The sequence below is a fragment of the Microcaecilia unicolor genome, chromosome 7 (genome assembly GCF_901765095.1).
Source record: "Microcaecilia unicolor chromosome 7, aMicUni1.1, whole genome shotgun sequence".
Taxonomy (NCBI): Eukaryota; Metazoa; Chordata; class Amphibia; order Gymnophiona; family Siphonopidae; genus Microcaecilia; species Microcaecilia unicolor.
The window spans coordinates 86,985,982-87,011,751 of record NC_044037.1 but is presented as its reverse complement, the minus strand read 5'-3'; the positions used below and the strand labels follow the sequence as shown (position 1 = coordinate 87,011,751).

The following is a 25,770-nucleotide window of genomic DNA, read 5'->3' as shown; positions in this document are numbered from 1 at the left end:
TCACACGTTAACCGGGCGGTAAACGGCCAGCATGCGGACACTGCTGATTACCGCCGGGTAAGCGCCACACGGTAGAAAATAGAAAATATTTTCTACCATGTGTTTTGAGCACGCATCAAAAATGGAATTACCACCCGGGGCACACAGTAGACAGGCGATAGTTCCAATCTGGCACGTAATGAGCACGCGTAGGTGCATACGCGCCTTGCTAAAAGGACCCCTAAATAAAAGTGGCTTCTTTACACTACAAGTGTTCATATATTCATTGTAAAATGTTAAAAGTTTTTGATATGTGTGCTATAATTTATAGTTTTATCTATATTTTGTGTTATTTTTATTAATGAATTATTTAAGATTTAGAATTATTTATATGTTTAACGTTGCTTTTAGATAGCATAAAATGGAATTAAAATACTTGTCTATGTTTCAGTTTAATCCCCTGATGCGGCCCAGAAGTGGGTGAAATGTGTGATCTACTACTACTACTACTATAGGGCTGCTAGCCGTACGCAGCGCTGTACTCTTGAGCTTGAAGAGACAGTCCCTGCTCAACAGAGCTTACAATCTACTTTCTTCTTCTACAGCAAGAATAAGGAAAAAGGAAGAAAAGTCAAATTAAAAGGAAAGCCAGGAGTCAAAGCTGGTGAAGAAGATGGAAATAGCAGGGAATAACACATAACTTTCAGCAATCACTGAAGACCAGCCTGTTCAAAAAGGCATACCACAACAATACAGCCTAACTACCAGACAATGAAACTCAAGCCGAACTAGATAAAACCCAACTCTCTATACTTGACTACCAAAGTCTACTCTACCACGAATGAACTTTAAAGCAATACCACTCTCTCTCTAATTCAGAATATGAACTCTTTATTCTTGACTGTTTATTCTACTATGCTTTTTAACCACCAGAACATACGAAGTAAAATCAAATTCAAACATATCACCACCGTGGAAAGCAGCCTGTGGAGTACCCCAAGGATCACCATTATCACCAATACTCTTCAACATGATGATCCCACTGGCATAGTCCTTATCAAAACAAGGCCTTAACCCATTCATCTGTGCAGATGATGTCACAATCTACATTCCCTTCAGACATGCCCTGATTGAAATAACCAATGAAATAAACGATGGCCTGAACATTATTATCTCCTGGGCAAACTCATTCCAACTGAAACTAACACTGAAAAAACTCACTGCCTTATCCTATCATCTCAACATAACTTCAAACCCACAGCCTTACACACCTCAGGACACACAGTCCCTATTTCAGATAGCCAAAAATACTTGGAGTAACTATCGACCGCAATCTCACTCTCGAGAGCCAAGTAAAAACCGTAATAAAGAAAATGTTTTACTCAATGTGGAAACTCAAACAAATAAAACCTTTCTTCCTGAGGGATACCTTTCGTAAACTAATACAATCAATGGTCCTAAACCATGCAGATTACTACAACGGTATCTATGTGGGATGCAAAGAACAACTCACAAAAAAACTCCAGACCGCCCAAAATACAGCAGCCAGACTGATATATGGTAAAACACGATTTGAAAGTGCCAAACCCCTTTGAGAAACGTTGCACTGGCTCCCAAAGAACGAGTCATCTTCAAAATCTGCACTTTAGTCCACAAAATCATTCACGGCATAATCCCAGGATACATGACGGACCTCATTGATCTACCAACCAGAAACAGACTCAGATCAGTAAGATCATATCTAAACCTACATTACCCAAACTGTAAAAGGCTAAAACACAAAACAACTCACGCATCTAACTTCTCCTACATAAGTGCACAACTATGGAATGGACTCCCGTTTGTAGTGAAAACAATACATGACCACCTAAACTTCAGGAAATCATTCAAAACCCACCTCTTCAAAAAAGCTTATCCACCGATCCAACATAAATCCCCACACCCAGCAACAACATAAATCAAAGATCGTACTGGACAATTTACTTCCTCAACCCCATGACGCCTGATATACTTCTATCTCATGTGACCACAACACAATCTTGTATTTGTTACCAACCGTAATGGCAAACGCCTTTACGATACTTTGTAAGCCACATTGAGCCTGCAAATAGGTGAGAAAATGTGGGGTATAAATGTAACAAATAAATAAATAAAATAAATACTGCAGATGATCACAACTTCTTCATTTTCTACAATTTTAGGGGCCACTTTACTAAGCCGTGTAGGGGCGTATGCGCATCAATTTGGAGTTACCGCCCGGCTACTGCGTGGCCCTTGCGCTAATTTCATTTTTGATGAGTGTCCGCTACACATGCCGGAAAATAATTTTTATTTTCTGGTGCGTGGCAGAAACCAGGCGGTAATTGTCATTCTACGCAGGTAGATGATTACCACGTGGTTAACGCGTGAGACCTTGCCACTAAGTCAATGGCTGGCAGTAAAGTCTCAGACCAAAAATGGACTCACGCCAATTTTGATTTTACTGTACGTTCATTTTCAGCAAAAATTTTAATTATTGGGGAGAGACGGTTCCCACCACATACTAATGCAGCCTTAATAACCTTCATTTTAAAACCCGGACGCCCTGGAAATGTAGCTCATTCTTATAGATCCATTTCCCTACTCAACGTAGACCTGAAATTTTTAGCTAAAGTGCTAGCTAACCGTCTGGCAGAGATCTTACCCAAATTAATAGACGAGGAACGTGGGCTTTGTTAAGACCAGACAGGCGGCCAAGAATGTTCGAAAACTATTACTTGCTATGACAAAATGCCAGATATCCGAAATCCCAGCTTCCCTATACTCACTAGATGCCACAAAGGCCTTTGACCAAGTGGGGTGGGAATATATGTTCATAGTACTGAGATACATGGGATTTGGGGGTAGATTTTACAAGGCAATAGAGGCTCTATATGCAAGTCCAAGGGAAGAGGTGTTGGTGAATGGCATCCAAGCCCAATCATTTGAAATAGCAAGGGGCAGGAGACAAGGTTGTTCTTTATCTCCAGCTTTATTTATCTTGACCTTGGAACCCTTGCTGAGAACACTCAAACGAGCAACAGACATACCAGGCATACAAGTGGGAGGGGGCACAGTCAAAGCTCTTGCCGTTGCGGTTGATCTCATGATCATCACGGCACAACCCAGCAGATCTCTAGCTCACCTCATTCAATTGATACAGAAGTTCGGGCAACTATCTGGGTTCACCCTAAATATGAGCAAATCCTTAGCTATGGACATTTACCCGGATGGAGCCATGAAGGGGGCGGGAGACCTCCCTATAGCCCAGGCGGGCGACAAGATCAAATATCTGGGGACCCAAATACCACAGAATTTAACCACCCTCTATTCAGAGAACGTTACTCCCTTGCTGGAGACCACCTGCACCAAACTACGGCTATGGGAAACATACCCCTTGAGCTTGATAGGCCGCATAGCATTGTACAATATGATGATCGTACCGAAATGGCGTATATCTTCCAGACCCTACCACTCTATCTCAGACAGGAAGATGAAAAGACACTTCATAAGTATCTGCAGCGGTTTCTCTGGAAATGGCGAAAAGCGCGTATACCACTGGCAATCCTGCAAATACCCCGTGAATATGGAGGATTAGGCCTTTTCAGCGTTAGACTTCTTACGGTGGCCAGTGGAATGAGACATATCTTGGACTGGTATAGATTTCACAGCTACACAGATGGAGATGGACTTGATGCAAGAAACACATTTTAGTTGCCTACTACACATCGGAGGTGGCAAAATGCCCAAAGCGATGCAAAGATCACACATACTCCCGACGGCCAAAGCGGTGTGGCATTGAACATGCCGACATCATCGCTTCTCCTGGACAGATACCCCCTTCATAGCGATGTGACAATCCTAAATTCCCATTGGGCATAATATACCCGGACCTTCCGCAGATGGCAGAGAGGAAGCCTCACATATATTCTTCAAGCAGTGACAGACGAGGGTCAAGTAAAGACATTCACAGAATTAAAAACTCAATGCTCATTGAAACCGGCAGATTACATACACTATCTGCAGCTAAGGCACTACATTCACAGCCTGCCATGGGATTGCTTAACAGAAGATGTACAAGAGGAACTTTCCTCAGCTTACTCTCTACAATCGCAAAATAAAGTTGCATTATCAATGCATTACAGGCATTTGAGGGATAAAATTGCAGACCAAGACTTTCAAGACCTGGCGCAAAAGTGGAGCACGGAATTGGACAGTCAAGTGACACCCCAGGTGCTATGTGAGTACATGGTATCGATCCAGAAGTCGTCCAAAATGACCACCTACAATGAAATGGAGTATAAATTCGCTCTGAGAGCTCACATCTCACCCCGCAGGGCATTCCACATGGGGATATCACCAGATGGAGCTTGTCCCAAATGTAAAGTAGAAGGAGCACGACTTGGCCACATGTTCTGGGGGTGTCCTGCCATCCAGAGATTTTGGAACCAAATAACACAAAGCACGACGGCCATGTGGGGTGCAACCTGGAAGGGGGGCCCGCTCATGTTTGGACAATTAAATCTGGTGAGACCTACACCGGCTGGATTTACGGGATTCACCCGCAGAGCAGTAATGATAGCAAAAAAACTAATTCTCTTGGAGTGGATTACAAATAAAGTGCCTACTGTACAGCAATGGCGAAGCTACATGATGGAATACATGAGATTCGAGAAAAGAGTGGCGGACAATAAGCAAGACTCAAGATTTAAGAAGAAGGACTTCAATCGCATGTGGACTCCGTTTTGGCAGACTATACCCCCAGTGAGTAGAGATCGTATTCTTAATATGTGACTGGCGGATAGGATGGACTAGACTGATACTCCACGACCAAAAGGCAAAACGGGGGGGGGGGGGGGGGGGGGGAGGGGAAGGGACGGGGACTGGGGTAGTTGAAGTTTGAAATGACACCAGTAACGGAGGGCTCAGTTTGATAACGAGTGGAGTTAGGATTTGATGCATTGTATTAGATAGAGTTTGTAGACGTGTAGCATAGATAAAGAGTATTGATGTTTGTAAACAAGGCCCATGGAATGTAAAACCAGAAAACCAATACGTCAACACAAATGTGAGACACTGTTTGTTTAACTGAACCATTGCCTAATAAACAAATTATAAAATAAATATATATCTGTGGTAAAACCAAAGTGGTTTACATATTATATACAGGAACAGTAGATATTTTCCTTATAGTCTTCAGTAAGAGTGCTGTTTTCAGTTTTGCTTAGTTTCTTTAAACACAAAAGTCATATTAGCACCTTTGTCTTACTCCCACATCATCCTAATGCTGAGAAGCTCTTTATTATTAAGAATTGTTCTGCTAAACAAACAAAGGAATGGTAAAACTTCAAGTCACCTCTAATCAGTATGTGCTATGAAGAATAAGATGAGGACAAAAATCCATAGTTCAAGAAGTTAACAGTCTCACCTGTATGGATTTTATAGTGCTTTGTGAGGCATACTTTTCGGCTGAAGCTTTTGCCACATTCAGAACACGAAAACGGTTTCTCACCAGTGTGGATTTTCTGGTGTCTTGTGAGATGTGTTTTCTGGATAAAGCTTTTCCCACATTCAATACATGAAAACGGTTTCTCACCTGTGTGGATTTTCTGATGTTCTGTAAGGTTTACCTTATGTCTGAAGCTTTTATCACACACACTGCATGAAAATGGCCTCTCACCAGTGTGTATTCTTTGGTGTCTTGTAAGATTTATCTTGTTTTGGAAGCTTTTGCCACACTCGTAACATGAATATGGTCTTTCACCATTGTGAATTTTCTGATGTGTTGTGAGATGTGTATTCCAACGAAAGCTTTTTCCACACTCAGCACATAAAAACGATCTCTCACCAGTGTGGATTGTTTGGTGCATTAGGAGGATTATCTTCAGACGAAAGCTTTTGCCACACTCAGCACATAAAAACGGTCTCTCACCAGTATGGATTTTTTGGTGTGTTGTGAGGTGAGTTTTCCGACTAAAACTTTTGCCACACTCAGTACATAAAAATGGTCTCTCACTGCTGTGGCTATTCTGGTGTTTTGTGAGAGCCATCTTTTGAGAAAGGCTTTTATCACATTCAGAGTATGAAAATTGTCTTTCTTCTGTGTTAAATATCTGGTATTTAAGGATTTCCTTATTTATAAAGCTTTTCTCATATTTTGTACATGCAAACAATTTCTCTTCTTTGTTAGTTTTCTGGTTTTGTATTAGATCTCCCTCCCAACTGAAACCTTTTCCATATTCAGAACAAGAATAAGGCCCCTGTCCTGTGTCAATTTTTTCTTGTTCCAGCAACTCTCCCTTCTGACTGAATGGTTCCATGTAGCCTGTACATTTAGGTAAGTTTCCTGTTGAATTATTTTTTCTCCTTTCTGAGCTGCGTTGATCCATGGGATTTCCTCTCCAATCAGAACATGCAGTATCTTCTTTGTCTATTTCTGATAACCTTTTGTTCTTTTCTGGATTATCAATGAGCTCCCAGTGATATGTTTCTGTATTGTTTACATTTCTTTGTTGCTGCATGAATTGGTTTTCATTGCTTACGCTCTTCTCAAAGTCTGTACTTGAAGGTTGCCCCCCTTCTTTAGGGGCTTTGTGCTGAGCAATAGAGACAAGCACTTTCTGGAGGTCTTGAGGAAATCCTGTGTACTGAGGCAGGTTCGAGTCTAAAAGATTTTCCAGACTTATGTTTGCATTTTGAGGTTGACTGGAAATTCTTTCCTTTTCAGAACAATGAAAGACATGAATCTCACCTTCCTTTGACAGTGTCTCAGGCAGCATTGGTTTCTCAGGAGGCATATCTTTCTCATTGGTCAAGGTTGCTGGATTAAGAGGAAAGCACAATCAATATATATCTATACTAGCCGTTAAGCCCGTAAAAACGGGCGAGTATTGCAGCCCTCCTCTGTCCCCTGGCCTCACCCCGTCCACCGATCCTCCCCCCCCATATCCAGCAACCCTCCTCTCTGCCCTGCTCTCACCCCATGTCCAGCAACCATGTCCTCTCCCCCCTGCCAGACTACCCTCCTCGCCACCACTCCCTCCCCCCTCCGTGCCGGGCCCCCTGCATTGACCTGACAGCGCCTCTCACTTCCGTGTGAAAGCACTACAGGCAGCAGCAGATCGCTCTGCTGCTGCCTGCAGCGCTTCCACACGGAGGTGAGAGGCGCTGTCATGTCAGTGCAGGGGGCCCGATACGGAGGGGGTCGGGAGCGGCGGCGGGGATGGGAGGGGAGGGTGGAGGTTGGTTCACGCGATGTTTGTTTCCAGGCGGCGGCGTCCGACTCCGTTTCCCTCTCCGTTCCGCCCTCTGACGTCTTGACGCGAGTGCGGGACAGAGAGGGAAGTCTGTACTGCGCATTTGTAGGTGAGTCGGTCACTTGCCGTTTATATGTTTGATATGCATACATTCTCAAAGGCCCCAGTGCAAGTCATATTTAATTTTAGAAGTATGGTTAAATTTTAACAAACTTGGGAAGTCATGTTAGAAGAGACTCCTTTTGGAAACAGCAGCAGTTATACATGTAGATTAGCTACACGTGTAAATGGTAATTTCAGAAAGCTGATGTTCACAGGTGGAAATGGATGGGATATAGAGATTAAGAGTATGGTTTGGGCAGGCCAAAAACCCATCTACGTATAGTTTCCATTCTGTAAAATCTCCTTATCAGCTTGGTGCTTGGCCAGGGTCTTAAAATGAGGGATTAAGGAAGGACTTCATCAAGAAGCAGTAAAAGTTCACCTTTTACCAGACCTTGATTCCCAGGGGGATTTAGCAATCTGTGGGATCCAGGTACCAAAGATTGCTGAACCCCATTTTAGAAGAATAACACTGCTTGAAAGCCACCTTGCAAGCAGCGCTATTCCTGCGACCTGGGAGCATCAGGCTGCAAAGCTGTGGCTCAATGCTCCCAGGCCTGCACAGCAGGGTTCCCCCCAAGCACCAGACTCCTACCTGGACCTTACGACCTCCCTCTCCTTCCCCAGCAACATCCAGAAACCCCGGCAGCATCCGGAGCCCCTCTGACAGCACCCAGATCCTGACAGACCCTCCTGGCAGCATCAAAAAGTTGGGGTTATTGCTGTAGTATTTTATGTCAAGCCGCATTAGGGCCATTTAAGTTGCATTAAGGACTAAATAACTAACTTAGGGGGTCTTTTACTAAGGCGTGCTCACGTGTTTATCACGCGCTAAAATTGTGGGTGCGCTAAACGTTAGAGACGCCCATGCATTCCTATGGGCGTCTCTAACATTTAGCGAGTCCACAATTTTACTGCGTGCTAAAAACGTGAGCACGCCTTAGTAAAAAAAGATGCCCTTACGGCCCTAACGTTGCTTGATGAATTCCCCCCTAAAGAAGTCATCTTCCTTGATCTCCCATTTAAAAAAAAAATTTTTAATTCAAACTTACCTTTTGCAGCTTAGCTTGTTAAGTTGCACCACCAAATTTGGGCATACGTCCGAGTTATGCGTGCGCTTAATTGGCTAACAAGCTGTTAACCTTCAATAATAGGATACTGACAACCAATTATTGATGCAGATTTTTAATTGGCACCAATTAGGATTTGCGTGCACATCTAGCTGTGCACTATTCTACAATACTGGGTGCCCAAATCCCATAGCGTGCATCCCAAAAGGGGTTGTGACCATGGGAGGGGCGACAGAATAATGGGTCAGCACCCAACTTGGGAGCAAGGATTTACACCAGGTTTCGGCAGGCATAAGTTTGGTACCCAGTGAATTGGTGCTAAGCGCTATTTTATAAAGGGTGCACAGTGCTTAGTGTCGATCTTTTGCAGTGTCTATTTTTGAGCATCAACTATAGAATTCCCCCCACAGTAACTAGAAGTTGAATACTTTAACATGACCCACCTATACAAGTATTCTGGGCAGTGGCGTAGGTACCTTGGTTGCCATCTAGGGTAGAGCACCCCCTCCCTCCTCCAGGCATGTCCCTCTGCCCTCCCTCCTCCGAGCAAGGGAGTGCACTGAGCACTCACAAATCTGTTGGCTCTGCCGGTTCCCTGCCCAAGATTGGGAAGTTGATGTCAGAGGGGGCAGGGGACCAGCAGAGCCGTGCAACAGGTCAGCGCACCCCCTTGCTGCCTGCACCTGGGGCGGACTGTCCCCACCGCCCCACCCTTGGTACACTAGAGATTCTGGGGCATAGTCACGATTTTATATGCATACTTTACAAAACACCCTCAAGAAGTGTCCATGGCTTCAATATAGCTGCAATTAGTATTTTAGAAAGGCACATAGTTGCCCATGTGTCTTTATAAAAAGGCTAGAAATAGGTACCTTTTTGCCCTCTCAACCTAAGCAACCTGTTATGAAATTACTCCCTATATGTTTAAGTGCTGGCACTTGCACGTGGAAGTTGTAAAATCACCATTTTCACATCTAAGTGATGGCACTTAGGAAACCACCAAGAGATGCCATTATTTTTCACAACATGCAGCTCTTCAAAAATTGCTGTTTCTGCTCAACATTTTGGCAAATACATGTTTACGACTGCTCATCCTTATACATATTTTACAAAAAGTTCTACATTGGGAAGGCGAAATTTAATCATATCTGTTAATGTCTTTTCCTTTAGCACAGCCACATGAATCTGTACAACAATTGGGTTATGTCCCTTTCCTACCAGCAGATAGAAGTAAAGAGCTGTGTTTTACACTGACATCACTGGATATAGGCTGGTGCTATGCCAGAACTTTCCAGTATGCCACTGCCAAAGCAGCATAAGGTCCTGTGAGCCACCCCAAAGCCCCATCCACCACTGCAGCATCTTCAAATTAAGTAATTCACTAAAACTGAACCTATAAACATTGAGCAAACAACAGTGAAAGCAGAGAGCCCAAGGAGTGCTCAGATCACAGTCCTCTTGGGCAGGAATCACAGCTTGTTTTTTTTCTCTTCCTCCATTATTGCAGACACACCTTGACTCTGTATGTCAATCAGCTTTTTTTTTTTTTGCCCCGTTTTATGGAACACTTTGCCTGGTGAACTACAAGCAGAACAATCCAAGATAAAATTTAAGGCTGCTCTCAATACATATTTCTTTAGTACAGCCTACATAAATCTAATGAGTGCAGTATTCTTGCGAGTTTTGGTAAACTGTAGATGGTGCCTATGTCTCTGTAATGTTGGTGGTAAATCTCTAGTATGCCCTATCTGATTATTGGAGATCCTGTGTTATGTTTTTGTGTTATTCTTTTTTTCTTTGTGTAGTGCTTTTAAATTTAGTATTTTGCTTTAATATGCTTGGCTGAAGGTGGTATAGAAAGCACAAATAAACCGTAAACCATTTAAGTGGCTGAACTAAAGGAAAGGAAATTAACAGGTATGACTAAATTTCATCTTCCTTATCATCTAAACAATATGACTATCTTTGGGATATATCTAAATAAACTCACACTGGAAGGAGGAAGACAAAGCCCTCTGAATCAATGTCTTGCTAAATGCCGAGCGGTATCTGGCTAAAACATCATAGTAACACAGTAATGTAGTATATAACAGCGGACAAAGACCTATATAGTCCATCTACTCTGCCCAATAAGGTGGCCAGAACCACATATGCCACTCCGTGCAGGTTACACTCTGTCATGATCAAGTACATTCACACAATCATGAAAGAGTGGTTTTATAATTTTGGTAGTAGCATAGACACATTCATTGCCAATACTTGATTAAACCAGCAATCCAACATTGTTGCAAACTGACATTTAACTCGCCAACCTTAGGGTGTCTCCCTTACCCCTCTAAGATACACTGATAGCATGTGAAATAAATGTGACCCCCAAAATACACACTTGCTCTTGATCTAACCCTGTTATTTTCAGGTCACATAGCATAGAAGTCTGCCTGGCACTGGTGCTAACTTCCCAATCGCTGCAGTTGCCATCAAAGCCCACTCCAGCCCATCCAAATCCATTGTTCCATAATTGAGACCTTAAAGTCTACCCTGTCTGAGTCAGAGACCATAGAAGTTTGCCCAGTACTGTCCTTACTTCCCTACTAGTAGAATTGCCATCTAAGCACCGACAAGTTTTGTTTTGATTCCATTCTTTTTGCATTTAAGGATCCTTTGTGTTTATCCCATGCATTTTTGAAATCCGTCACTGTTTTCATCTTCAACAGCTCCCCTGGGAGGACATTCCAGGCATCCACCATGCTGTCTGTGCTGAGGGCTTCCAGTGTTCCATCGGAGCAGCGGGCTGGAGCAGCGGGCTGAATCAACAACTGAGACTGTAGCAGTGCAGCAGAAAGGAGAGAGAACTCTTGGAGCTATTTGGGGCCTCCTTACCAAGTTAGAATCAACTATTGTGAGCTGCTCATCACCATGGAAACCTGAATGCGGAGTACCACAAGGATCACCGCTCTCACCAACTCTTTTTAACTTAATGATGACACCATTAGCCAAATCGCTATACAACCAAGGACTCAACCCCGTACATCTATGCAGACGATGTCACGATTTACATCCCGTTCAAACACTATCTAACCGAAATCACAAATGAAATCAAACAAAGCCTCCAAATAATGAATTCCTGGGCAGATGCATTCCAACTAAAGCTAAACGCAGAAAAGACAATGTCTTATTCTGTCCTCACAATATAACACAAACAAACCCTGCACCATAAACACCCCAGACTACACCCTTCCGATCTTAGATAGTCTGAAAATTCTGGGAGTCACAATTGACCGAAATCTCACACTCAAAGACCATGCGAAAAATACTGCAAAGAAAATGTTCCACTCAATGTGGAAACTTAAAAGGATCAAACCTTTCTTCCCAAGGGAAATATTCCGCAGCCTGGTACAATCGATGGTGCTCAGCCATCTAGATTATTGCAATGCCATTTATGCCGGATGCAAAGAACAAGTCATTAAAAAGCTTCAGACTGCTCAAAACACAGCAGCCAGACTCATATTTGGGAAAACAAAATAAGAAAGCGCCAAACCCCTAAGAGAAAAACTACACTGGCTCCCTTTAAAAGAACGAATTGTGTTCAAAGTTTGCACCCTGGTCCACAAAATCTTCACAGGGAAGCTCCGACTTATATGTCAGACCTCATAGACTTGCCTACTAGGAACGCAAAAAGATCATCATGAACATTCCTCAATCTCCACTACCACAACTGTAAAGGACTAAAATATAAATCCATATACGCATCCAGCTTCTCCTACATATGCACACACCTATGGAACGCATTACCGAAGGCCATAAAAACAATACATGACCTAACAATCTTCCAAAGACTACTGAAAACTGACCTGTTCAAGAAGGCTTACCATAACAATCCATCCTACATACAAAATAATCAGACTTTACACGAACTAGACAAAACCAAACTCTTGTCGCTTGACTGTTTAACTTCATTGCTATTAATGAAAGCTACACAATACGCACTACCACTTTATTTCCTAAGCTGAAAATGATCTCTATAGTCGATGACCAAACTTATATTACAAATCACTTTATCACTCAGAAACCTATATGCAATACCATAATGTATTCCTCTGTACCATGTATGTATGCACCTTAATGTAAAACCATTTGTTTTATATTTAATATTTTATTAGGCAAGCGAACATTCAAACAGAGAAAGTCATTAGTTTACAAATTGTGAGGAGAAACTTATTGCCTTACTAATGTACATTTGATGTCTCTAACGTGTCTCAAAACTCTCTCTGCTCATCTAATTAACCACTTCAGACTATGTGCTCTCATGTAAAGTAACAGAGCTTAATCATAGTTAAACATTCTAAGTCTATCATTTTAACCATTCCTAAAACTTCAAACTCCCTTATTCCTCCTTCCCCTACCTACATCTATATTTCCTTTTTATCTATTCCTTCCCCCCCTTTTGCCCCTCCCCCCTTTCTCTTCTCAGTATCTGTCTGTGGATGGTCTGGTTATGGAAATCAGTTACATGTTAAGAATACGGTCTCTACCCCCAGGGGGTATAGTCTGCCAAAACGGGGCCCATACACGATAAAATTCCTTTTCCTTGAATCTCGAGTCTTGCTGGTTAACCGCCACTCTGTACTCGAATCTCATATACTCCATCATATAGTGGCTTATTTGTAATCCATTCCAGGAGGATCAGTTTTTTAGCTATCATCACTGCTCTGCGTGTAAATCCCCTGAATCCAGTCCGGATGGGTCTCAACAAGGTGAAATGTCCAAACAGCATAAGTGGATCCCTCTTCCAGGTCGCACCCCACAGCAGTGAAGTGACTTGAGTTACCATCTTCCAAAATTTCTGGGTAGCAGGGCATCCCCAGAACATGTGTCCCAATCGCGCTCCTTCTGCATGGCATTTGGGGCAGGCACCATCAGGCGAGATCCCCATATGAAATGCTCTGCGGGGTGGAATATGGGATCTCATGGCGAATTTGTTTTCCATTTCAGTATAAGAGGTCATCTTGGACATTTTGTGTATTGACACAATGTACTCTCGAAATAGTTGGGGGGGGGGGGGGGGGTCACTGATCTTTCTAATTCAGTACTCCAAGCGTGCGCCAGACCCCAAAAATCTGGTTCTTCAGTTGTGTCTCGTAAATGTCTATGGTGTATGGATAGCGAGACTTTAGTTTGTGATTGAAGGGAGTATGCCGAGTATAATTCCTCCTGTATATCTTCTGTTAAGCATTCCCAAGGTAGGCTTTGTATATAATGTCTTAATTGCAGGTAGTGTATATAATTTTTATTTATTATTTATTGCATTTGTACCCCACATTTTCCCACCTATTTGCAGGCTCAATGTGGCTTACAGAGTGTTGTAATGACAAAGTCATGACAGGATATTGGAAACAATCAAAAGTAATCAGAGGATAGATGAAGAATTAGAGAAGATGGAATCTTTGTGTTTTGTGTCTTTAAGGGTTCTTTTTGTAGGCTCTATTGAAGAGATGTGTTTTCAGAGATTTGCGAAAGTTGCTTAGATTGTCCATAGTTTTTAGGGCTGGGGGTAACCCATTCCACATCTGTGTACTTCTGTAGGAGAAGGTAGTGGCGTATACCTGCTTATATTTAAGTCCTTTACAGCTGGGGAAGTTCAGATTGAGGAATTTGCGGGCTGATCTCTTGGCATTTCTGGGTGGTAGGTCCACAAGGTTAAACATGTACAGTGGGGCATCTGCATGAATGATCTTGTGTACGATCTTGCAGATCTTGAATTCGATTCGTTCCTTGAGTGGAAGCTAGTGAAGTTTCTCTCTTAAGGGTTTCGCGCTTTCGTATTTGGTATTTCCAAATATGAGTCTGGCTGCGGTATTTTGGGCTGTTTGGAGTTTCTTGATAGTCTGTTCTTTGCAGCCAGCGTACAGAGTATTACAATAATCCAGGTGACTAATTACCATAGATTGTACCAATGTGCGGAAAATGTTTCTCGGGAAGAAAGGCTTAACTCTTGAGTTTCCACATCGAGTAGAACATCTTTTTTGTTGTGTTTTTCACGTGGGTATCGAGAGTGAGGTTTCGGTCGATGGTAACTCCAAGAATCTTCAGGTTTTCTGAAATAGGAAGGGTGCAGTATGGTGTGGTTATAGTGGAGTAATTGTTTGTGTTGTATTGAGAAGTGAGTACTAGGCATTGAGTTTTTTCTGCGTTGAGTTTTAGCTGGAATGAATCTGCCCAACTATGCAAGGTTCTGAAGCTTTGGTTGATCTCATTGGTGATTTCGTTTAGATTGTGTTTGAACGGGATGTAGATCGTGACATCGTCTGCATATATGTAAGGGTTAAGGTTTTGATCGGCTAAGAGTTTGGCTAGAGGTATCATCATTAAGTTGAAGATGGTTTAAAGAGATGTTTTAAAGAGAATTGTTTTTGTAGTTCTGAAAAGGTCTTTACTTGTCCCTCTTCTGTCACTGCTTGAAGGATGTAGATAAGTCCTCCCCTCCACCACCGGTGGAAGGCTGGATAAAGTGTGCCCGGTGGGAATCTAGGGTTATCACAAATTGCTATGAAGGGGGTGTCTGTCCCGGAGAAGTGGTGGTGTCGGCACACCCACTGCCACACATGTAAAACCATTTGTAATTTTGTACCCCGAAAAGGAGGTCACTCAGAAACCTCTATGCAATACCACAATGTACTTTTCTTTACCATCTATGTATGCACCTTAATGCAATACCATTTGTAATTCTGTAACCGGAAATGGCGATCGCCATCACGGCATAATGTAAGCCACATTGAGCCTGCAAATAGGTGGGAAAATGTGGGATACAAATGCTACAAATAAAATATTTCTAATCTAAAGTTATCTTGTGGGACTTTAGCACAAAAATTTGAGACTTTAGAGGCTGCGCATCGTGAGAAGTTGAAGAACATGGAGAAATCTTTGAAAGATAATACAGAAGTGGTGTAGCCTTTGGTTAAGGACAAAATTGTTATTCATCAAAAGTTGGAGCAATTTGAGAATCAGTTTAGACATCTGAATCTTCGTCTGGTTAATTTTCCAAAAGTTTTGGGTGTGCAGCCATTGGATATCTTTAAAAAAAATATATTTGACTGAGGTTTTGAGTTTACCATCTGAATCAATACCTCCAGTTCATAAGGAGTGTTTTATTTATTTATTTGTTGCATTTGTATCCCACCTCTTTGCAGGCTCAAAGTGGCTTACAATACATCATGAGTAGTGGAGGAATGTTAGTAAATAAACATTTAGTATTAAGAGTATTGGTCAGCATGATGATAATTAAACAAAGTTATAGTATACAAGCAGATATTTGAGAAACAGTTCTAAACATAGATAGGCGAGTTGTGCATATTCACATTGGTTGGTTGATCGTTGTGGTATGCTTTATTAAAGAGATGGGTCTTCAGTGATATGCGGAAGTTCGTTCTTTCGTAGATCAATTTTAAGCTGCGTGGCAGTGCGTTCCATAACTGTGTGCTCAGGTAGCTAAAGTTTGACGCATGCATTAGTTTGTATTTAATTCCTTTGCAGCTGGGGAAGTGTAGATCAAGGAATGTGCGGGATGATCTTTTGGCATTCCTAGGTGGTAGGTCTATCAGGTCAGACATATAAGCTGGTGCGTCTCCATGGATGATTTTGTGAACTAGTGAGCATACTTTGAACGTGATGCGTTCCTTAACTGGGAGGCAGTGTAGTTTTTCTCTTAAAGGCTTGGCACTTTCAAATTTTGGTTTGCCAAATATGAGTCTAGCTGCAGTGTTCTGAGCACCAGCTGATAATGGTCAGTCTAATATGCATGTATCTGCTATCTTGGATTCTTCTCAGGAATACGTCTCAGTTGATCATATTTCTGAATCAAGTGGATACTTGTGAGAATTTAACTGAATCAAAATAAAGTTAAGAGAGAAATCCTGAGACCTCAGGCACCAGCATGATAATAGGGCTCCCTGCAGGGGTTTTGCATGTATGTGCCCACAGAACCACTTCCAGGGTCACCACAATGGAGCCAAAGACTTGATGATAATCCCACGTCCTCAGGGCCTGCAATGCACACAGATGGTTCAGCTGTAACTGAAGCTTGTTCCCCTGTTTCTCCATGACAAACACTGTCCTACATGCAGTGTTGAACAAAACTCTCAGATAGTCCAAACACCTAGAGGGGACCAAATGGTTTTTGGCTTAGTTCCCTACTCATCCCAAGCTCTCCAACAGCTAAATCACCTGGGAGGTAGCCACCTTGGACTCCTCTGCCGAGTCGGCTCTGATTTGCAAATTGTAACGGTAGGGGTACATTATGTTTCCTTGAGAGTGTAGTTGGGATACCACTACCACCATCACTTTGAAGAAGATGCAAGGGGCTGTTGCCAGCTTGAAAGTAGGGACGTAGAATTAAAAATGTTTTCCCAAGGATATAGAAGCACAGATAGTACTTGTGGACCACATGAATGGGAATGTAAAGGTAAGCCTCTGTCAGATCCACAGATGTTAGAAATTCATCAGGATGGACTGAAGCGATGACCAAGCACAGCATCTCCATATGGAATTGCAGTGCTTGTTGATGCCTTTGTAGCCTAATGGTTAGTGCAGCAGACTTTGATCCTGGGGAACTGGGTTCGATTCCCACTGCAGCTCCTTGTGACTCTAGACAAGTCACTTAACCCTCCACTGCCCCAGATACAAGTAAGTACCTGTATATACTATGTAAACCACTTTGAATGTGGTTGCAAAAGTCACAGAGAGGTGGTATATCAAGTCCCATTTTCTTGCCCTTTGAGGTCTACAATGAACCTGAAAGAGCCCCCATTCTTTGGCACAACAAAATAGATGGAGTAGCATTCTCTGCCTAGCTTCTTGGATGCAGGGGCAGACTGACCATTGGAAAAATAGGACACTGCCCGAGGCCCCACAGCAGGGGGGGGGGGGCACTCTCCCGTAGCTTCCACCTAAATTAATCACTTTTGATGGGTATTTAGGGGCCTATGACCTTTATTGCCCAAGGGCCCAGATCACTGTCAGCCCACCTCTTCTTCAGTGGCACCGCCTCCCCAGCCCCCCAGCTGGAGCAGATGAAGAAGCATGTTGCCCACTGCCTGACGTTTTGTGGATGAGCTGCAAGGGGAGATCATTTAGGCCTCTAAAATGGGACATGCCAGATCCAAGGCATAGCCCTGAATCACCACCTCCAACACCCACTGATCTGAGGTGATACAGGCTACTTGTGGTACAAGAGGGAAAGTCTGCTGCCCACTCAAATCAACGAGAGGCCTGGCACAGCCTTATTGTGATGGCGGGGACTCCACAAAAACCTTGGTCACCAGACCTTTTTGGGCTCTGAAAGGGACCTTGTTTGAACAGTCTCCCTGCTCCAGCCAGGGCTGGAAAAGCTCACTTGCCTTGCCAGAAGTGACTGCCCCCTTTTGAGCTGCCCTTGCTTAAGCCTAACTGCCTGGGGGCTCATATGCATGAGAACTTTGTGGAGAGCAGAAGCCTTTGGGGCCCACCAGGCCCTCCAGAAATGAGTCCCCTTCATCTGGCTCCAGTGTGGAGGTAGAAGACAGCCACAATGTCTCCCTGATTGCATCAATCAGGATAGAACGCTATTCCTTCTTAAATAGCCAAATGGCCGGGTAATATGCCTCTCCTTCCACTTGAGGAGGCTCTGGGTCTAAACTCATACCTGATGCTGAATCCTTTAGAAAAAAGGAAGTATCCAGGCTGTCCAGTGCCCACAAGGGTCCAAGAGCTACTTTGGGTTGCTTTGCCCAACCGACCATGACCCCCAAGGGCCTTTCATCTCCACTATCTCAAAGGGGGGGGGCCCAAGCCCCCCCCCCCCTAAATGGTCCAACAGCTGCAGCGTCAGTGCAAGAGCCTCCTTTATGAAACCCACACTCTGGAACCATTCTCCCACCAATCCTGATGTGAGATGATTAGGGTTAGTCCCACTGCAGAATACTACCTCTCCCAGGTACTGCTGTACTTTCTCATACAGCAAAACAGATGGAGGAGGAGGAGGAGCAGACGATAAAATTGCTGCCATTCCTGCCAAACTCCTTGGGACCAGCAGCCCTTAAACTTATCTCCTCCATGTACCCCAGTGCTATTTCTACAAGGGAAATGGCCCATCTCAAGCTGGATAAAGGAAACCAGCAGCTGTATGCCTCTTCTTGCCTAAGTGAGACTTGGCACTTCCTGGACTCCTGCGGTCCCCCCTCCCTCCATGGGCTCTCAAAGTGGCTTAGCACTGCTTTTTGTAATTGCTCTTTTTTTGTTCTTTTTTTTTGTTAAATGCTTTAAACAGGGCTGTTCTCTCATTTTAAACTCTACTTCCCTGAACAGGAGGGAAACAAAGCAAGCTGGGAGGGAGGGGACCCACACCTCTGCAGGGACCAAGCCTGAACGCCACCTAGCAGGCACCCTTAAGTACTGGCTGGGGGCTGCTGAGCCACAGCTCCCGTGTTTGACTGGCCCCAGCTGATGGATGGGGGGGGGGGGGGGGGGGGGGAGCAGGAGTAGGCCAGAAAGTCTGTACAATGGGGAGTTAGGCCTAGTACAAGCACCAGCCTAAAAAAACTTACCATCTGCTGGAAGTAGAGAAATATTAGAAAGTTCCAGCAAAGCATCAGCCTATATCTGGAAATATCACTGAAAAACTTGGCTCTCTATTTCCATCTGCTGGTTGGAAAGGGACACAACCCGACTGTACAGATTTAAGTAGATAGGGCTCTAAGGAAGAACCTTTGGTAAAATGCTGGCAGAACTGGACATATCTTGACTTGAACTAGAGATGAAAGCCAATATTCCACTCAGTGCACAGTTCAAAAATATTCAAAATTTCTTTTAGGAAGGAAAAAAAACCCTTAAAATAAAAAAAATGTTTTTAGCACCTTCTCATACTGATGCTTATTTCTCTCTCTATCATTAGCAAAAAACAACAACTTTCCTTCAAAAATGTGTGTAGAATTTCCCACTCCAATGTACAGAGAATGAAAGTTTGATATTCTCTCTCAAAACCCTTGCCCTGCTAAGGGAGAGGCATTTGGAAATTTCAAATCATTCCTTGTTGGTTCATTGAAAATATAGGATCTGTAAAAGCTCTCTAGTTTCAACCTAGCAAGTGAGGAGTAAGAATAAGCTACACCACCTTGGATGAATTTCTTCAAAAAGGCAGTATATAAATCCTAATAAATAAGTTCTGCACCTCCCATCATTATAATAAATACACCACCAGTTTCTCCAGCTGATTTCACACAGGGTTGATTGTGCTAAGGTGGAGGAAGATCATGGACAGACTAACAAGGGATCTGGGCCCTTGGGCAATATTGTTTTATCATTTGTCATTTTGTTTACCGTTTATTTAGAATTTTACGTATCGCCTAATTCGCAGTGCAAGTCTAGGCGGATTAACAATAAAATTATATTCTGAAAACTGAAAAGAACTCCATCGTTAGTCAGCAAAGTACAAATTCACTCAGAACACCGACAAACACGCTGTATTCTACCTATATACTTCCCTGCATTCATCCACTATCCAAGTTAAACAAAAACAGCTTAGTTCTTTGAAAGGTCTCCTAATGCTATTCTAAAAAAAAAAAAAAAAGTGTCTTCAGAGCTGACCTAAATTGGGTCAATGAAGGTTCAGATGGTAAGCAAAGGGGCAAACTGTTCCATAAAGCAGTGGCAAGAAAAAAGAAAGCTGGGAAGGATCAACCTATGATCATTTAAAGAGTGCAAGAAACGTAAGGGCAAATATGGAATGGTTAGCGATGCTAAGTAGCTGGGGTTCCCAATATGAAGAGCCTTATATGCTAAAAGTAAGATTAAACTTCACACTATATTCTACTGGCAACCAATGTAACTGCTTCAAAATGGGGGCCACATGGTCTCTACGCTTCGTCCTGCAAATCAGACGAGCTGCAATGTTTTGAAGAGACTGGCCTTAGTAATGCCTGCATAGATGACTACAATAATCGTAATAAGAATGAAAGTATAACACAGCGTACACAAAGCATCATGGTCATAAGAATAGCCATGCTGGGTCAGACCAATACTCCATCTAGCCCAGTATCCTGCTTCCAACAGTGGCAAATCCAGGTCCCAAGTACCTGGCAGAAACCCAATAGCAACATTCCATGCTACAAATCCCAGGGCAAGCAGTGGCTTCCCCCATGTCCATCTCGATAACAGACTATGGACATTTCCTCCAGGAAGTTGTCAAAACCTTTTTAAAATCCAGATACACTAACTGCTGTTAATACATCCTCCAGCAATGAGTTCCAGAGCTTAACTATTCATTGAGTGAAAAAATATTTCCTCCTATTTGTTTTAAAAAGTATTTCCAATAATTCAAGTGTCCCCTGGTCTTTGTACTTTTTGAAAAAGAGTGAAAAATTAGTTCCCTTTTACCCATTCTACACCGCTCAAGATTTTATAGACCTCAATCATATTCCCCCTCAGCAGTCTTTTCCAAGCTGAAGAGCCCTAACCTCTTTAGTCTTTCCTCATGGGAGGAGTTCCAGCCCCTTTATCATTTTGGTCACTGAACCTTTTCAAATTCCGCTATATCTTTTTTGAGATACGGCAACAAGAATTGAACGCAATACTCAAGATGAGGTCGCACCATGGAGCGATACAGAGGCATTATAATACTCTTGGTCTTATTTTGTATCTCTTTCCTAATAATTCCTAGCATCCTGTTTGCTTTTCTGGCCAATGCCGCACACTGGGCAGAAAATTTCAGTGTATTGTTTAAAATGACACCTAGATCTTTTTCTTGAGTGCCGACTCCTAAGGTGGACTATGGCATCAGGTAACTATGATTTGGATTATTCTTTCCAATGTGCATCACTTTCCATTTCTCCACATTAAATTTAATCTGTCATTTGGATGCCCAGTCTTCCAGTTTCCTATCTTACCTGATAATTTTCTTTCCTTTAGTCACAGCAGGTGAATCCAGAGCACCTCCCTTTCTTCAGTACTTTCGTGGTTTGTGAATTCACTTGTCGGTTATTGTTCTTGCAGGTATTTGTTTAATTTCTTTGGCTGAAGTTTTGTTCTAAGAGGAAGGCGACTAGAAGGTCTCCTGTACCAGTTTCTGCTTTGATAAGGATACACTGAATAGCTAGGAGGAATACCATCCTATAAGGCAGAGTCAATTCAGTACTCTACCTCATAGACACATCTAAAGACACAACTAAAGGAAAGAAAGTTATCAGGTAAGACACAACTTTTTCTTAGCATGTGTTTGACAACTTTGAATAGTTTTGTATGATCTGCAAATTTAATTACCTCACTCATCGTTCCGATTTCCAGATCATTTATAAATATATTAAATAGCACCAGTCCCAGTACAGATCCCTGCAGAACGCCACTATTCACCCTCTTTCATTGAAAAAAAAATGGCCATTTAACCCTACCCTCTGTTTTCTGTCCAACAACCAATTCCTAATCCACAGAACATTGCCTCCTATCCCATGACTTTTGTAATTTGCTCAGGAGTCTCTCATGGGGAACTTCGTCAAAAGGTTTCTGAAAATCTAGATACACTACATCAACTGACTCACCATTGTTCACATGTTTATTCATGCCTTCAAAGAAATGAAGCAATTGGTAAGGCAAGACTTCCCTTGGCTGAATCCATGCTGACTCTGTTCCACTAAATCATGTTTGTTTGTCTACGTGTTTTGTAATTTTATTCTTTATAATAGTTTCCACTATTTTGCCTGGCACTGAAGTCTGGCTTACCAGTCTGTAATTTCCTGGGTCACCCCGGAACCTTTTTAAAAAATTTGCATTACATTGGCCACCCTCCAATATTCAGGTTTTATGGACGGATGATTTTAACAACAGGTTACAGATCACTAACAGCAGATCAGCTATTTCAAATGAGTTCCTTCAGTATCCTGGGGTGTATACCATCTGATCTAGGTGATTTATCACTCTTTAGCTTATCAATTTCACTCCAAATAGCTTCTAATTAAGTACATGGTGGAGAGTGTAAAAATCAGATTTCACCACATTAGAAATTTGCTGAGTGAAAGAGTACCTAATATGACTCCTAAATATCTAAAGAAAATGACTGTTTGGACTGAATGACCAAACAAAACTGGGGAAAGATAGGAAGAGATGTGTGACCCATGACCCAGCAGACCACTGTTTTTTTTTCTGGATTAAGAACTAACCGATTGGCTCAGAAACAATCTGCCACTGCCTCAAGACATAATTGAAGAGGTTGGAGATCAAGTACTTCAGCGATACAGTAATGAATCAGAAGAATGTCATCTGCATAATAACAGGTAAACTTATTCCTAAACTTTGTATCAGAAGAGCAAGAGGACTTGTGAAAACATTAAACAATGGGAAAGAACTGAATCTTATTTATTTATTGGGAACACTACAAGTTAAGGGATGCAGTGCAGATGTTTTATCTTGCATAGAGACTTTAAATGAACAACTCTGGAGAAATGATTTTAAACCATTTAAGAACCCTAATCACTTATCAAAAGGGATTAAACTAGATAGAGGCTAGGGGAGAGTCCACCCCTGATAGAGATACAGTAGGTTATAAATGAGGTGCAGAACCTCTTCTTCCACTCATTCCTTCCTCTCCTCAGCTGCTGCACAATTTAATTTTTTTTTAGCGTTAAGGATGTGGGTTAACTGCCTGTTTGACAAGTACATTATCAGTGGGTTTGACTATATTTAAGGAAGGCGGTATAGAAATGTAACATAACAAGGAGCCATGGATTCAACTTGTTGCATGTTTCCTGACTTGTAAACCACTGCTGGTTCACTACCGCTGTCATAGGGATGTAACAATAGCTGGCATGACCTAGCAAGGTCCTCTCATCAGCATCTGGGAGGGCTCAGCCAAGGCCTCATAAGGGTATTAGTAATATTGGAAAACCCAAACAGAATTAATCTCAATAAAGGCTGCAAAACAATTTTTTCTTTCATGTTTAATATGTTCAGTTTTGCAACTTTGCAGATGGGCCAAGCTGCTCAGGTTTTCTGAGTAACAGCAGATAAGGGCTAGGTGAAATTATGCTGTGTTCTGCCCCAGGTCATCCAAACTTAACGAGGTTCATACTCACTCGCAAGGTTGTTAATTACTCCTCCACTTCCCTCAGATGCATGTTGTTCTTCCTTAACTGGGAGTAAACAATCAGGGCTGGCAGTGGGAATGCCTATTAGTGAAAGAATATAAAGGTTTATAATCAGGATTTGGAATTCTGTAATGTGATTGACTGACGAGAACATTGCGAGATATTATACAAGGTTTGCATTTTGAATCAGGGTGTTTTATTGTGCCAACTAAAAGTGGACCCACATCATATGGTAACGTTTATAATCTGGTTTTGGGAGTTGTAAAGAGATTGACTGATGACAGTAAATGTCAGATTTTTACATCCTTATTAACAGGAAGGTTAAACCACCCACATAAATATATTAGAACATCAACTTCCATTGGATAATTCTCAAAACAAGACAATCTGAAATGCTTTATTCCTCACCTAAAAACCTTCAGGCCTAAGACACTGTTTTTCCTAAATTTACATAACGGCTAATGTTTAGGGGGACGAAGATGTTACAGATAAGAAGCCCCACTACCATGCATGTTCTGCAGCTTGTCAAAATCTCGACATGCACTAAGGTTGGAGAGAGGCAAATCATAGCATACAGAAGCTCTATTTTGGAATATTGAAATCTTCTCTGTATATAAAGCGAATGCTACATACCTGTAGAAGGTATTCTCCGAGGACAGCAGGCTGATTGTTCTCACTGATGGGTGACGTCCACGGCAGCCCCTCCAATCGGAATCTTCACTAGCAAAGTCCTTTGCTAGCCCTCGCGCGCATGCGCGGCTGTCTTCCCGCCCGAAACCGGCTCGAGCCGGCCAGTCTCATATGTAGCAAGACAAAGACAAGGGAAGACACAACTCCAAAGGGGAGGCGGGCGGGTTTGTGAGAACTATCAGCCTGCTGTCCTCAGAGAATACCTTCTACAGGTATGTAGCATTCGCTTTCTCCGAGGACAAGCAGGCTGCTTGTTCTCACTGATGGGGTATCCCTAGCCCCCAGGCTCACTCAAAACAACAACCATGGTCAATTGGGCCTCGCAACGGCGAGGACATAACTGAGATTGACCTAAAAAATTTACCAACTAACTGAGAGTGCAGCCTGGAACAGAACAAACAGGGCCCTCGGGGGGTGGAGTTGGATCTTAAAGCCCAAACAGGTTCTGAAGAACTGACTGCCCGAACCGTCTGTCGCGTCGGGTATCCTGCTGCAGGCAGTAATGAGATGTGAATGTGTGGACAGATGACCACGTCGCAGCTTTGCAAATTTCTTCAATGGAGGCTGACTTCAAGTGGGCTACCGACGCAGCCATGGCTCTAACATTATGAGCCGTGACATGACCCTCAAGAGCCAGCCCCGCCTGGGCGTAAGTGAAGGAAATGCAATCTGCTAGCCAATTGGAAATGGTGCGTTTCCCCACAGCCACTCCCCTCCTATTGGGATCAAAAGAAACAAACAATTGGGCGGACTGTCTGTTGGGCTGTGTCCGCTCCAGATAGAAGGCCAATGCTCTCTTGCAGTCCAATGTGTGCAGCTGACGTTCAGCAGGGCAGGAATGAGGACGGGGAAAGAATGTTGGCAAGACAATTGACTGGTTCAGATGGAACTCCGACACAACCTTTGGCAAGAACTTAGGGTGAGTGCGGAGGACTACTCTGTTGTGATGAAATTTGGTGTAAGGGGCCTGGGCTACCAGGGCCTGAAGCTCACTGACTCTACGAGCTGAAGTAACTGCCACCAAGAAAATGACCTTCCAGGTCAAGTACTTCAGATGGCAGGAATTCAGTGGCTCAAAAGGAGGTTTCATCAGCTGGGTGAGAATGACATTGAGATCCCATGACACTGTAGGAGGCTTGACAGGGGGCTTTGACAAAAGCAAACCTCTCATGAAGCGAACAACTAAAGGCTGTCCCGAGATCGGCTTACCTTCCACACGGTAATGGTATGCACTGATTGCACTAAGGTGAACCCTTACAGAGTTGGTCTTGAGGCCAGACTCAGACAAGTGCAGAAGGTATTCAAGCAGGGTCTGTGTAGGACAAGAGCGAGGATCTAGGGCCTTGCTGTCACACCAGACGGCAAACCTCCTCCATAGAAAGAAGTAACTCCTCTTAGTGGAATCTTTCCTGGAAGCAAAGAAGATGCGGGAGACACCCTCTGACAGACCCAAAGAGGCAAAGTCTACGCTCTCAACATCCAGGCCGTGAGAGCCAGGGACCGGAGGTTGGGATGCAGAAGAGCCCCTTCGTCCTGCGTGATGAGGGTCGG

At 43.0% G+C, this 25,770-nt stretch overlaps 1 protein-coding gene across 3 annotated transcripts in view; it reads right to left on the bottom strand.

Moving 5' to 3' along the window:
- Positions 1-5,153: 5,153 nt before the first annotated feature.
- The window catches only part of LOC115474938 (zinc finger protein 2 homolog), a 57,625-nt gene continuing 37,008 nt past the window's right edge, over positions 5,154-25,770 (bottom strand). For 2 of the 3 annotated variants that reach the window (XM_030210650.1, XM_030210649.1), the window contains 2 exons: positions 23,518-23,610; positions 5,154-6,817 (listed from right to left, as the gene is read on the bottom strand). In XM_030210650.1, coding sequence (XP_030066510.1) covers positions 5,370-6,817; positions 23,518-23,610 — 1,541 coding nt within the window. In that variant the 3' untranslated portion in view covers positions 5,154-5,369. The remainder of the gene's footprint in view (positions 6,818-23,517; positions 23,611-25,770) is intronic. The other variant, XM_030210651.1, reaches the window with a different exon arrangement.